An 11,557-nucleotide genomic window follows, 5' to 3' on the forward strand; every position below is an offset into this window, starting at 1 on the left:
GCTAAGTACATTTGAAGCTTTGCTTAGTCTTTTTTTGGCCATGGTCATCACTGGTTCTACCGTTTGCTTGCAGGCTTCCCTATGGGTACACTAAAGCAGCTTCAGAGCTGATGTCATTACTGCTGATTGCAGTATTCAGGTTAGAGTAGCAATGCGAGAAACACGGTGGCCTGGACAGTCAATCCTAAGACATGGATCCTTTCTTCACTGGAGGTGCTGAAGAAAGTTGAAAAGGGGAAAATAAAAAATCAAAATGAAAATAGAATACATAGTCTTCGTGTTAAAGGATGCTATATACAAGGTTTCCTAGGTTCTTCAGGGGCAGATATTTTGGTTTCATTAGACGTCATTCCCTATATTTAATATACACCTTTTAAAATGTATATTAAACAAGTCAACTGCCTTTAGGGGAAAACCAAATCATTTTATTCACTGTAATGGGAATCTCAGTTCCTTGGTAACAGTGGGAGAAGCAAATTCCTTAGACAATTTTCGAGAAATACATTCCTTCTCATGAAGTCAAAAGGCTGCAACGCCTCTCAGCTGCCTGGCTTGGGTGATTCAAAGGATAATGATGGACAGGGTAGTGCATGAAAAGTACAATGTGCTATGTCTTGTCTCTGCAGAAGCAATTTTCCTGTGGACTGGGAGGGATGCTTAACAAACTTGTGAGGTCTCCCATGAACAAATAATATTAATGTAAAATTATTTTAAAACTGTTGTCAAAGTAGGATTTACTGTCCTATAGGTGGTGAGTCCAACTGATCAGCTTGTATATCCGAACTCCACTGTACAAAACTATTTACTAAAACTTTTTACTATGAAGAAATCTTGTTGGCTGAATTTAGTTCATGCTAAAGATCAAGTCTGGACATCTATTTCAAATGTCAGTTTAGTTCTTGTCAACTCATACTCTTGGTCTTTGAAAGCTGAATGCATCATCTCACTCAGTATGACATTTGTGCACATTTTAGGTTGCTAATTCACGTTTTCAAGGGATACAATTGCAGCTGAAACTTGAGAGAGTTAAGGACATTTACTGCAATAGGAAAAAATTAAGATTAAATCCCAAGTTTTAAAATGTATCTGGTTCATTTACTATATGGGACCTAAGTATCTTTAGAACAAGGATGAAATAAAATGGCTTACTTCTTATGTCTTCCAGCCCTTAAGTTTTGGTTATATTAATCAGACTCAGCTACTAGCAGTGATGTACATTAGTTTTCATGATGTTTGATAGTAAAACATTGTATGTATTAATCTTTCTTTTTCAGTCTTAAAGCACAAGCTTCAAGAATGTCCTTGAAACAGCTTCTTTAAAAATTATCAGTTTTTTTGAAATAGTCATTATGCCTCCATTCTTTGTCCTCCATTCTTTAAGAATGACATTGAGAGAATTTTCATTTATAAAATTGTTGGTCTCTTTCAGATTTTGCAAGAACGAGGTTCCAGGATGTGAAGAGAGTATTGAACAGTGAAGATTTTTTCTCTTTTATTCCAAGATGCAGTGAATTGTCACATTGAAGAGGCTTGGCTGCAAAAGAAAAAATCTGATTTAGACAATTTTCTGTTGATCTGGGTTTCAACCATTTTTGCCTATAAGCTGGTGTCAACTGGCTGAAAGCGTTGCAAGATTACTTAATGGGAATAGATGGTGTGGGAGTGTGTTTTAAGTTTTGGTTGTAGTGCATGGTTGTACTGTCTTATGGGCTGGCTGACACTGGCCATTTGAAAAGAAATGACCATGCACTTATATTTTCCTCTGAGACATGTAGCACTTAATGCTTGGTGCTGGATGACCCAACGTTGATCAGTTTGCAGAGATTTTCCTACTAATCATTGTAAACATTTAAAGGACAATGCAATTGGTGCTACACACACACGTTACAGCCCACAAATGCAAATATTTGGGCCTACATTGTTTTGGAATCAGTGACAGCCCTAGTTGACTGTCTTCTACTGCACATTCCTTATGGCTCTGTGACATTCTGTTTCATAAGAACAGCCTAGGAGATCAACTGAAACTAGCATGTAAAAAGTTACACAACAGACAAAAGGTTTCTTTAAAGGAAGGTTGTATATATTGACTGTGGGTTTATGGCATATGTTAATACACAAAGGGAAGACTAAACTCTGAGAAAATGGCCTTCATCTGAGTAATTCTTGATGTTCTTTCTGTCAAATCAGTCTCCTCCTGCAAAAGTTATGCTCCAGTCTTAGCCAGATGTTTGGAAGGGGAATCAAAATTCACTTAAAATGAACAATTGAACTTTCTTTCTTTTGAGATATTTGTATTCAAATGTGTGTTTGTACTTTTAAAAAATTCCTGTACGTGTTGACCTCTATGGATTACAGTAGAGATTTTTCAAGAGCTGGAAGTTTTACAGAAATATGGTTGGTTAGTCCTAGATCCCTATCTCTGTGGCTGGGATTAAAATCAACCTAAAGCGTAAAGACAAGCTCATGCAATCGAAATACTTAATTACTTCGTACATTCAAGATACCTGTAATCAATCTTTCTATACTGTTTCAACTATGCAGTTAAAGAACACCGTTTGAATACATCTGATGCAGCTTTATTAGTTTGTCCTTGATGAAGGCTAATACACAAGACTGGAGCTTTTTAATACACTATGTTTTGAGCAAAATCTTTTCGCACATCTTTAAAACACTTAATGATATTGACGGTATAAAACTCAGCTTCATTGACTTACATAGCTGAAAGCAGTGGAAGGGAGTTTCAAAAAGCTGTAAGATTGTTTTGAATTCTGCAGACATTTGTTTTCATTCTCAGTAACGTCAGAATTTATGCATATACTCTAGGTAATCCTTTACACAAAAGCCCAATTGTCGAACACCCAGGGTCTACCTTTATTTATTTTTTTTCCAAAAAATAATAATAATAAAAAATAATAAAAAAAAAAGATTATACATTGATAAAAGTTTGGCAGGAACAATTTGTAAAAACCATTTCTACTAAGCTGGTTAAACAGTGGGCTAAATGTTTTGTCCATGCAACTAATGCTTGAAAGGGTTTGTAATGCATTTTGCCACTTGGATGTGGTCTGCACTGGAAGCTGCTGGCCCCTCCACAACAACACATAAAATGTTTGTCTTTTTTTAAAATGTTAAAACTGAATTGAATTTACTAAAAATGTAATTGTGTAGGGAGCAATGTTTATACTTTTATACTTTTTTAGGCACCCATGTTTTATCTGCTTAAATTTAACACCCAAGTTTCCCCTACATAGTAAGAGATTATCTTATGTATCTGAAAATAAGCATAGCTATTGTCTGTGTTAAGTACATATTAAAACATTTCCTCTGCTGCAGTAGTCACTGTGTTTTTAAACAGCATGACTCTACCATATTCCCTGAGCTCTCTAGCTCATGGAATTGCAGCCAACTAGGTTTCTTGTTTTCTTGATGTGCTTTACAGAGTAACGCAGCATTGGCCTAACTGGATTCTAAAGCTCAAAATATCTGTGTAATGATCCTTCTGAATCTGTATTTCTGTTTCTCTTATTTAACTCCTCCCAAAATGAGTATTTTGTTTCATGAACTGAAATTTTCAAGAATGGCAGCAGCAAAGCATAAGTAACAAACTGAGCAAAACCAGAACAAATTTAGAGTATGTAAAAGGGTGGTTTTTTTCCCAAGTATGTTTTTTTCACTGGAGTTTTTTTCAGTTTAAAAACATGCTTTTATGGTGAGATTACCTGCTATCTAGTTTACATTGTATCCATGTTGTAGCAAATTTGGGGGAAATGGGTTGTTAATCATTCTGCACTTTGTTTCCAATACCTCACACAGATTTTAAACAAAACAAAAAAAGAACTTTAATAGGTACCTTGTAAATTATTTTATATATGCTATTGTTTGAGACCACTTAACTACCTACTTTTCCGTTCTTGCTATTGTCATTGTTGCTTTAATTTTTGTGAACATCTGAGGCTTTGAGATAGTTGGAAGTGCAATTATATGCCTTTTTCGAGGCATTAAGAATCATTCCCTCAAAAAGTTTGGTTTCTTTTTATTTGACTCTTGTAATGTCAAATAAAGTTAGCTGTAGTAACAAGGTTGTTGTATTAGAGTCCAATCTACATCAAGTTTTGGAAACATTGCTTCGTATGTTAACATCTTGCAGGATGAGGTAATGTACCGATGTAGTTTAAACTGGAGTCCTTTGTCTGTGTCTTTGCTGTCATTTGGGAACTATTTACCTCAAACGACCTGCCTATGATGATGTAAAAGTGATATGTACACTGAGGGGTCTGTAATTGAAAAGTTAAACTGCAAAAGCATGAGGTGAACTCTGGATTTCTACAGCTTATCTTTAAATCAAAACAGTACCCCAGGCTAGAATTTATAGAATCATTTCTATGATTCTGTGAATTTAGGATCCTGAGCATAAAAAGATTATAGCAGAAGAAAATAATGCAGGAAGGGAGAGGTACCAAAATAAACAGTCAATCAAGGTAAGCTCTCATGAGAAAACTATGGAAGGTTTAGCTTTCTACACCTTCACTACATGAATATTCAGTGAAGTAGTCTGGCATGTTGACCATGGAAAACGAGGTTACTTTAGTAGATCATTAGAGGACTTCTTAAATGTCTGTCATTTCTTAAATGACAGACTTCTTGCAAAACTTGTGTAAGAACTGAAAAGTTCAAACTTACTGTAGCCATTTCTTTCTTAAAGTTAGGAAACAGATTGTTTGGACTTAATTTAGACAAAAGTTATTTTTTTTTGTATGGGAGACAACTGATTTCTATGTGAAATGCTTTTGGATTTCAGAAGGTGACAAATAAAGAGTTTATATGCAATGAAGACGCCATTCTGAAGCTGCTAAGATGTGAATGTCACCTGGTTCATAACTGTTCAAAAGTATAGTCTGACTCAGCTCCCACAATAAATGAGAAATAGCTTTTTTAATGAAAGATACAAGGTTACCTGGAATTTTCTCCTACTTATTATGGAGTTATTAAGGAGTCTGGGTAATTGCAGTTTATCTGTTAGTAACTTAATTGTGTGTCACAGGCTTGATTGTATTTAGAAGCTTATATTGATTGTCTACTGAACTTTCAGTCCTCAGAATCATATACTCAGAACATTTGAAAAAATGTTTTTTTTTTTCAAATTTAGCTAGGTGTCTTGTAATGATACCAGTTCCTTTCATCTTTCACGTTAGCTTTAGTAAAAGATATTCCTGAAAAAAATTGAGCTCGATTCCATCTAATTATTTTTTGTCTTCATATTTTCTTCAGACAGTAGCTGTGTAGCTCCATTTCTAGCAATGTTTATGAACAGTCATGATTGATTAGGAATGGTATTATTTCCTGAAGATACCAGAATTGAATCAATCTCCTCCTTCTCTGAGAGAGTTTTTTTCAGGAGAAAAATGTAAATTTCTAGCAGATTAAACAGAAGAATATGCAATTGTAGGCCTGTGTAGGGAACCAGTGTGTTGAGTGGGATGATGGTATTTTCAGAGTTCAGAATTCTCAGAACATAACACTGCATTCTCTGAACATCTGTTGAGGTTGTTGGAAGTTGTTGATCTCTTTTTGAGCAGTGTCACCAACAAATTAACGCACATATTAATAACAAATTACCTTTTTATTGGTATTATAAAAATGAACTTACAATGTAAAAATGCAGAAATGTGTGAATGAATGCAATTATATAGAAAATGGATTATAATGCGTACTGTCCAATCATTCAGGTATACTGGAGTACATTCCTTGAAAAGTAATGAGAGAACAGCGAAATACTGGGCTTTTCATGGAGATCAAAGTAAAGTGAAAAAAATAGTCTGAAGATGAAGTGTGGCATTTTGTTCACTTAAAATGTGATAAAACCAGAAAGTATCATTCTCCTATTTTATTCTCTCTTTCCACATCAAAAATCTCTTTCAAGTTTTTCAAATTAACTTCTTCAATCAGCCATAAAAGTTGGGGCCCTTGAAAAAGACATGGGATTTTGCTTTGCCTTTAACAGTACCTGCTAGCTCAGGACAGCGAAGTGTCTCCTAACGCAGACATTTTGAAATATATAGTCTGAGGATGCTGTCTGTTTGCTTCATTATAGTTTATACTGTAGTTATTTCTAGCTTTAAGTACGATCTCAGGAAATTACCTGGGTTTGCATGTAGGATTACTGATTCTTAAAATAGCAAAAATATTCCATTAAAAAATGTGGACACCTGTCTGAACTCAGTGTATTACAACTTCTCTTTCTTTTGGTTCACAACAAGCGGTAGCTGTCTTTAAAGGCTTCTTACTAAACTGAAGCTTTAAAGGGCTAAATAGATCTTCTTTTATTGCTCAGTTTGCCTAAGTGAATGAGCTCTTTTCAGTGCAGAAATGTTAAGGGCTAAAATACTTTCCAGGGCTAATTTGAGGTTCCAGGAAAAAAAAAACAAACTTCTAAAAAGCAGATAGTTTTTTTCTTCTAACAGATGCTACAATCATGTTTAGAAACTGCAGATATAACCAATTGCAGATATAAGTGTGTTCCTGTCTCGCTTGAAATTTCAATATGCAACTTGGTAAGGAGTACAGCAGAGAAGACGGCACATTTGCCCACCACTTCATTATTGCCTATGTTGAAATTTAACAACTTTTGTGAATAGAACTGGCAATAGAGAGGCTTTGAGGAAAATTCTATGACAGGAAATTCTTGCTGAATGTTTCATTGCAACTTGGCAGTCCTTTACTTTTGCAAAGTCTACCAAGGCATAAACTTCTGGAAATTTCAGTTTATAAAATACCGCTGCATATATATATAGCCTTCTGGGTTCTCCCAGATGTTGTGTGTTAATAACTATTATAATCAGAGAAAATTACTTGAAGTTATTTTGATCCCTTTGGGGTGGCTGTGGCAGGAGGAAGTTCTGTAAGAGTATTCTCCTTGCTGTAGAAAGCTGAGCCTAAGTTTTGACCCACTGGGAAGTTGAGACTTCCAGGCCTGGTTATATGAAATGTAAGAGCTGATACATCTATGTACCTGATTCTTGCTCCTTTTGAAGATTTTCCGAAAGTGTATGCACAGTTTTACCGAAACTTAAATTGGCTGATGTATGCTTGCTAGGATGAAGCAAGTGCCAAGGTGTTGTAAAAGAAATGTTGCCAAGCTGTCTACTTCGGACCAAGATCACCAAGCTGAACAAGTATCAAATGGCAACTATTTCTACTCGCTTTTGTACTGAGCCTCATCTGAGCCTGGCTATGACAAATCTGTAACCCTATTTCCTATAGACTGTCTTGGCCCACCTACCTAATTCATCAGGTTGTTTTGTTTTTGTTTGTTTGAAATTACTGGTCTCACAATTACTTGTGCATCAGCTGTGTTGCTATCCAAGTGGCCATACTTCCAACATGTTATTTCCTGGATAGTGGATTAGCAATAACACTTTATTTTGTGCCAATTCATTATCTCTGAAGTGTTCTTACTGCAGCAGAGTTTGACTTTTTGATTTGGTTTTAATGCTTTTGCATTAGCCAAAACTCTTAGCACAGACATGGACAAAAAAATGAATCCAAGGAGTTTCCCTGGATAAAAAAATCTGCTAGGGCTTCCCAAAACATCTGAAGTTTCTTACAGTTAGCCATCATTTTTAAAACAAAGACACAATTAAAATGTGTGTGGGTATTTTTTTAACCTCCTTTTCATAACACTAGCATATTGTAAACTGCATGAAATAAAATTGTTTTTTCCCTTTTAAAGTCTGATGTCTTAAATCTTCCTTTTCTAAATCCATTAATGTTGACCGTAACACCATAACATCACTGATGTGCCTGGTTTAGTACTTCAGATATAAAATACAGTTTCACTGTGATTCAAAGCAGTAATACTTTTTCCTTTGTAAAGGAGATGCATCTTTTTCTGCTGCCTCAAAGACTTTACCACAAAAAAAGCCATGTTTATTTGTATATTTATCCACTGGGAAATCAAGGTATTTTCCTTAGGGTTTACTCTGACTGTCACTGATCATTGTAGTAGGAAATTGTCCCCTCTGCTGTGGATATATAACTACCACCACAAAAAAAAAGTGTAAAAAAGTGTCAACTTCTAACTGATCAGTTTGCAAACATTTGCTTTCACACAGCTCACAAATCAGCCTACCTAGCATCACAGATTTCTTGTAGAATCCAATTTTTAATATAAATACTTCTGTATGGAAAATTAATCAAATTGATGCTTCGTAATAAGGCCAACATACAGTATAAAGTAAGAAATATAAGAATTCACTTTGTCAGCTCTAAAGTCTTACAGAGGCTGTATAAATAAGAATGAGGCAAATTTCATCTTAATAGTTTTAATTGGTTTTAAATGTGAAGCATGTTCTAATCTTTCCTCTTATGTTGAGAAACTTTAGTGAAATGGTGTCATTTTACTAAAGTGATTTCCTGCATTTTAATTGTATTTGATTTTTACTAAAATAAATCCTAAGTACAAACTCTGGTAGGAATTAACTACTTAATATGATCATTATATATTTTTAGCAGGCTTTGTTATAAAAGTATTTGCACTTTACAATTAACAACGCTACTTTCAATCGAAATTCCTACTGTGCATATCTGTAGTTTCAAGTGTCTTCACAAATTAGCGAAAATGAGAGCGCAAAAGGGATAAGTGTGTACCAGATGCCAGTTAATAAGGGGGACGTAAAGTAGATCTTTCACTTATACTTCACCTATGCCTTACATGTCCAAGTAAGTCATTAACATCCAGTTTGGATCCTTTATAATAATTGGAGTTTATTTGGCTAGCTTTCCTTTCAGTGGGAAGTTTCATTTCAGAAAGATGAAAATGGCCATGCAAATTCATCTTTTAGTGTGCTTAAGTCTTGCCTGGCAGTAATAAACACATAGTCCATATTTATGTGGCATTATCTGAGGCTGCAGCCTGTACAATTTTAAGAGAAATCCTGTGAGTGTTGTGTTAACAGTCTCTAAAAATCACTGCTTTTGGTAATGTCACTGGAATCCTCAAGGTCTGCAAAGAAATGCGATTTCTTCCACCATCTCCATTCAGATCAGAAATGACAATCTTCAGTGCTGAGTTTTGAAGAACGCAAATTCAGGCAACGGGAAAGCTCTGGAAAGTGAACCTACTACAATACAGGAAATCTGCCAGCTACATCAAGGACCATGCTACCAAAGCTGCATTTTAGATCTTTGGCTTAGAAGCATCCATACTGCAAGTGACAGGATACTTGGAAAGGTAAAGGGAAGAGTACATGTTTGTCCTGGTTTTACCGTGGGTATTTGCTAATGGTGAAAGATTCCTTAACTAGAGTGATCTTTAGTCTGATTTGGTGTAGCCACTATTATGCTTGCATAGCCTTGCTGAAAGCATCTATTCCAAACTTGTGCAAAGAAACCACCAAGACATTCCAAATGTATTTTCACCAAGTAGCATGCAACTGAGATAGCATCCAATAACTGCTTAGCGAAGCAGCCTGCAACTGGACTTTTCATTAAGATCTTTGAGACTCTCCTGTTTCTCCAAATCATTTGTGACAATCAGAATGTATACACAGCTGCTAGCTGTTCTCCATCTCTTCTCCAGCAGTTACTAGTTAAAAGGAATAAAGTAATTAAGGCAGTTGCTGGTATAGGCATCTATACATTAAGAAAAGAGAGAAAGCTGGGCAAGAGGTAGGGCCTATAGAAAGGCAGGTATACTATTTTGTATTCTTATGCTGTGTAATTGGCTAAAGCACAAATATGAACAAGAACCGTTCACTTCAAGATAACAGGATTACTGTTAAATAATTCATTAATGGCAAGAAGCCAAATGAGCATGATGAGAATGGGGCAAGTGATCCAAGGATCTGGTTTGCTTATATGAAGGTGCAATCATTATTTTGCATTTTTTAAACATTTCTGATATGTTGCTATTCATATTTCTCACTGCAGTAGGGAGATGCTGAAAACTGCCCATGTGCATAAGAGGAACGCAAGCCTAAGGTGAGCCTTGAAAGGTGTATGTGGCCAGTGGAGGAGAATCCAACGGCTGAAAAATCAGTTTAAACTCTTTCTCTACACCTGATAGATATGGGATTCCATGCTCAAATTCACACTCATCCTGGAATTGGGGGGTTTGAGTGATGTATAGCTGTTGTTAATATGTCAACAGAAGCTTTGGAAGCAGTTCTTCCTTACTTTTTGTCTCTGCTGGCAATAACATCTCTTAAAAACATTGCCTAGCTAACATTTGAGATTTAAAACAAAGATCTTACTATATCAGGCAAAACCCCCTACTTTGACAGCTCAGTGTGGGGTTTTTTTAAGACCAACCTAGAAAGGTGGAAACCAGAAACACACACTTTCTCTATTCCTTCTGTAGAGTCAAACATGAAATAAATGAGAGCATGAGCTTTTTAGGAAAAACAAAACAAAAAAAAGCCTGGAAGGGCTGTAACAGACTACTTGGCTTATCCTCTTGGCTAAACACAGGAGTAAATATACTTTAAGCACGTATTTTAACCTACGTTTAAAACTCCAGCTGATGAAGACTCCACACTCATCTTTCCATTAGGCAGTCTAGTTCCATAGTAACTTTGTCAGTAGCATTTTCTTAACACCTGATCCCCATTTTTCTCACTGCAGTTTAAACTGATGACATCTTGTCCCCTACATTATGAATATGAATAGTAGATTATTGCCTAACTCTCTGCTATAGCCTTTCATTTTCTCAACGACAAGGTAAATCTCTACATGGTGTGCATGTCTGAAATGCTACAAAATGTCAAAAACAACAACAACAAACAAAATTTCAAGTGAGAATTTTAAAAGCCAAGCAGAACAAAGCATAAATAACTGTGTCCAGTAAGTTTATATTAATTCTGCCAGCTTCAGATGCCAGCTGCCGCTGAATCCCAGTCACCCAGGGCTACAAAGAAACAGGCTTCTTCCAACAGAAGGTTTAATATGTCTAAGACAAAATGCTCTTGCAGCTGCCTATTCACCAGCTGGGATGATGGGCAACGAGGTTCCTAACCTCAGCACAGATTTTGAGTAGGACCAATACAAATCTAAGAACTTATTCACTGAACTATTTAATTCTAGCGTTCCCGAGAAGAGAAACCATTTTGATCCTAAAGTACGGCATGGGATGCGCGTAGCTCAACAAATGTTACCAAACGCAGACCGCTGCGAGGCATGGCTAAGAGGAGGTTTCAAGACAGAAATTTCTTAGGCTTTATCAAAATTTAACAAAAAAGCCAGACAAAGACAGAACGCGATTCTTACCTGACAAGCTACCAAAAATGAGTTCTTAGAAACAAACAATCAAGGAAGCCAAACCACGCAGCACAAAGCGTGCTGCCCCTTAAAAGTCGGGTAAAGTAGATTCGGGACAAACGCGACTCAAGGCTGCGCCAGCGGTCACGGTCAGCGTCTGCGCTTCCCAGCGCCCGACGGGCCCAGGAGCCGCAGCAGCCGAGGGGCCGTCCCCGGGGCACGGCTGCCGGCAGCAGCGCGAGCGCGGCGCCGCAAACCCCCGCCGGGCCCTGCCGCCCTGGTGGCGGCCCCGCCCACCGGCCAG

The 11,557-nt window shown here is 36.7% G+C and overlaps 1 protein-coding gene and 1 long non-coding RNA gene across 3 annotated transcripts in view; one reads left to right on the plus strand and one right to left on the minus strand.

Annotated features, from left to right (window-relative positions):
* Positions 1–7,728, plus strand: part of PDPK1 (3-phosphoinositide dependent protein kinase 1) — a 67,353-nt gene extending 59,625 nt beyond the window's left edge. For both annotated transcript variants that reach the window (XM_080556222.1, XM_080556221.1), the window contains one exon: positions 1,430–7,728. In XM_080556222.1, coding sequence (XP_080412348.1) covers positions 1,430–1,459 — 30 coding nt within the window. In that variant the 3' untranslated portion in view covers positions 1,460–7,728. The remainder of the gene's footprint in view (positions 1–1,429) is intronic.
* On the minus strand, positions 404–11,543 carry LOC308178135. The gene is made up of 2 exons (XR_013939611.1): positions 11,263–11,543; positions 404–1,534 (listed from the first exon to the last, which is right to left on the minus strand). It is a non-coding gene; the product is annotated as an uncharacterized lncRNA (long non-coding RNA).
* Positions 11,544–11,557: the final 14 nt, after the last annotated feature.

The sequence above is a fragment of the Anser brachyrhynchus genome, assembly GCF_964034855.1.
Source record: "Anser brachyrhynchus genome assembly, chromosome: 15".
NCBI classification, from domain to species: Eukaryota; Metazoa; Chordata; class Aves; order Anseriformes; family Anatidae; genus Anser; species Anser brachyrhynchus.